This window comes from Elephantulus edwardii, unplaced genomic scaffold, assembly GCF_000299155.1.
Source record: "Elephantulus edwardii isolate Elephantulus edwardi_28Jun2011 unplaced genomic scaffold, EleEdw1.0 scaffold00490, whole genome shotgun sequence".
NCBI classification, from domain to species: domain Eukaryota; kingdom Metazoa; phylum Chordata; class Mammalia; order Macroscelidea; family Macroscelididae; genus Elephantulus; species Elephantulus edwardii.
The window spans coordinates 299,811-301,551 of NW_006400240.1; the positions used below are offsets into that span (position 1 = coordinate 299,811).

The following is a 1,741-nucleotide window of genomic DNA, read 5'->3' on the forward strand; positions in this document are numbered from 1 at the left end:
TCCCTCGCCTCTCCGCAAAGCCGGGAGCCATTTCCGACCGGCTTGGCGAGGAAGGAAAGCGACTGCCGACAGCAAGCCCGCCCGCCAGTCTTGCTGGAGGAGCGAGCTGCTGCGCGCGCCCTTGGGTTTGGAGACTCGCAGCTGGTCTCCGCGTGGTTAGATCGGCGGCGGGCGAAGGGTCTAGAGGTTCTGCGGGGACCTGCCCGGGGGAGCCAGGGGCGCGCACAACAGGACGCACGCGGGGAGCGCCCAGCAGGAAGAGCGCGCGCGCGCGCGCGGGGAGGTGGGGGGTGCACCGCATGGCCAGCCCCAAGGGCGCCTCGAGGTTCCCGGGGGACCTGGAGGTAAAGGCCAGCTCAATAAGCTGTCGAAAAGCCAGTCCATAAAATTAGCCAGCCCTGCCTAAGGCGAGCTCTACGCCTGCGCTCCGTGTGACACATGGCAAAGCCATATTAGACCTTATCTTTACCGGATGGGGTGTGTGTGTGTGTTTCCATCATTTTCCGAAACCCATCACCTCCCACAGAGCTCTGATGGTTAAGGAGCTGCGCTTCCAACCCAAAGTCAGAAAGTTCAAATCCACCAGCTTCTCTGAGAGAGCACGATCCCCTTTCTCCTCACATGGGATTTACAGCCTCTGCAACCTCACTGTGGGGTGGGGGCAATCAGCCAAGAGTATTTCTACACAACAGCAATGAGTGGGAATCTTTTTCTTTCTTTCTTTTTTTTAAAATAGTGGTTTTAGAAAAATTTGAGGCAAAGCCTGGGTTTTCATTCCCCTCCTCTCTTTCCCAAGACAATGGCAGAGTTGTTCTGGGTTGTTAGAGCCATAAAACGTGGCATCTCCCATTCCTGGAAGACAACGTATCCCTTCACCAATTCCAGTGCGCGCGCTCCGGGCTCCAATCTCTCTCTGCGTGCCACCCCCCCATGGATCCTCCGCTCTCTCACCACTGCGGTCCCAGGCTCTGTGTATTTCTCCTGTGATGGAGACGTTTCCCTCAGCAGGATGTGTTTCCAGACTCACCCAGCCAGCCTGGGTGCTGTCTTACAAGTTCCTTTTAAGTTGGAGTTTTTTTAGAGGTGGAGTCTCCCTCAGTTGCTCAGACAGACTCCAGACCCCGAGTGTCTGAAGTATTGGGGTATCCCCTCGCCCCTCACCGCCCTCACTCCAAGCCTTTGTGGGTCCTGGACAGTCAACACTGTTGAGTTGTGAACGAGGAGACTTACAAGGATTCCCCATATGGCGCTGGGATGTTAGAACAGAGCCAAGCAGGCGCCTGGGGGTTCTTCAGTTACACTGGAGAGGGGGGATGCTTCACAGACAGCTGAGAACCCTCACAGTGCTCCCACGGACTGACCTTGGGGGAAACACACCAGAACGCGCATCCCCGCACGCCCTCGTCCCCCAACCCAGCATATATGCGTGCTCGGGTTTAGAGAGGCAGAAGTGGGTGGGTAAGTGTCGTGGTGCCAAAGCCCTAGCCAGCCACCTCTGGTGCCGCTGCAGGGAAGACCCAGCGGTGAGCTGGACAGACGCAAGGCCTCGGGAGCCACGTTAGGGGGGAGTTGGGGGCGTCTCGGGGGTGGAGTGGGGGGCCTGGACGTGCTGGGATTCCGCCTTGGAAGCCCAGGAATCACCAAGGCGCGCGCGGTGGTGCATCTGCTTCTCCTGCAGGTGTGGTTCCAGAATCGAAGAGCCAAATGCAGGAAACAGGAGAATCAGATGCACAAAGGTGAG

At 58.0% G+C, this 1,741-nt stretch overlaps 1 protein-coding gene across 1 annotated transcript in view; it reads left to right on the plus strand.

Annotated features, from left to right (window-relative positions):
- LOC102864311 (short stature homeobox protein-like) overlaps positions 1-1,741 on the plus strand; it is a 13,160-nt gene that overhangs the window by 9,427 nt on the left and 1,992 nt on the right. The window contains exon 3 of the mRNA XM_006902996.1: positions 1,679-1,736. Coding sequence (XP_006903058.1) covers positions 1,679-1,736 — 58 coding nt within the window. The remainder of the gene's footprint in view (positions 1-1,678; positions 1,737-1,741) is intronic.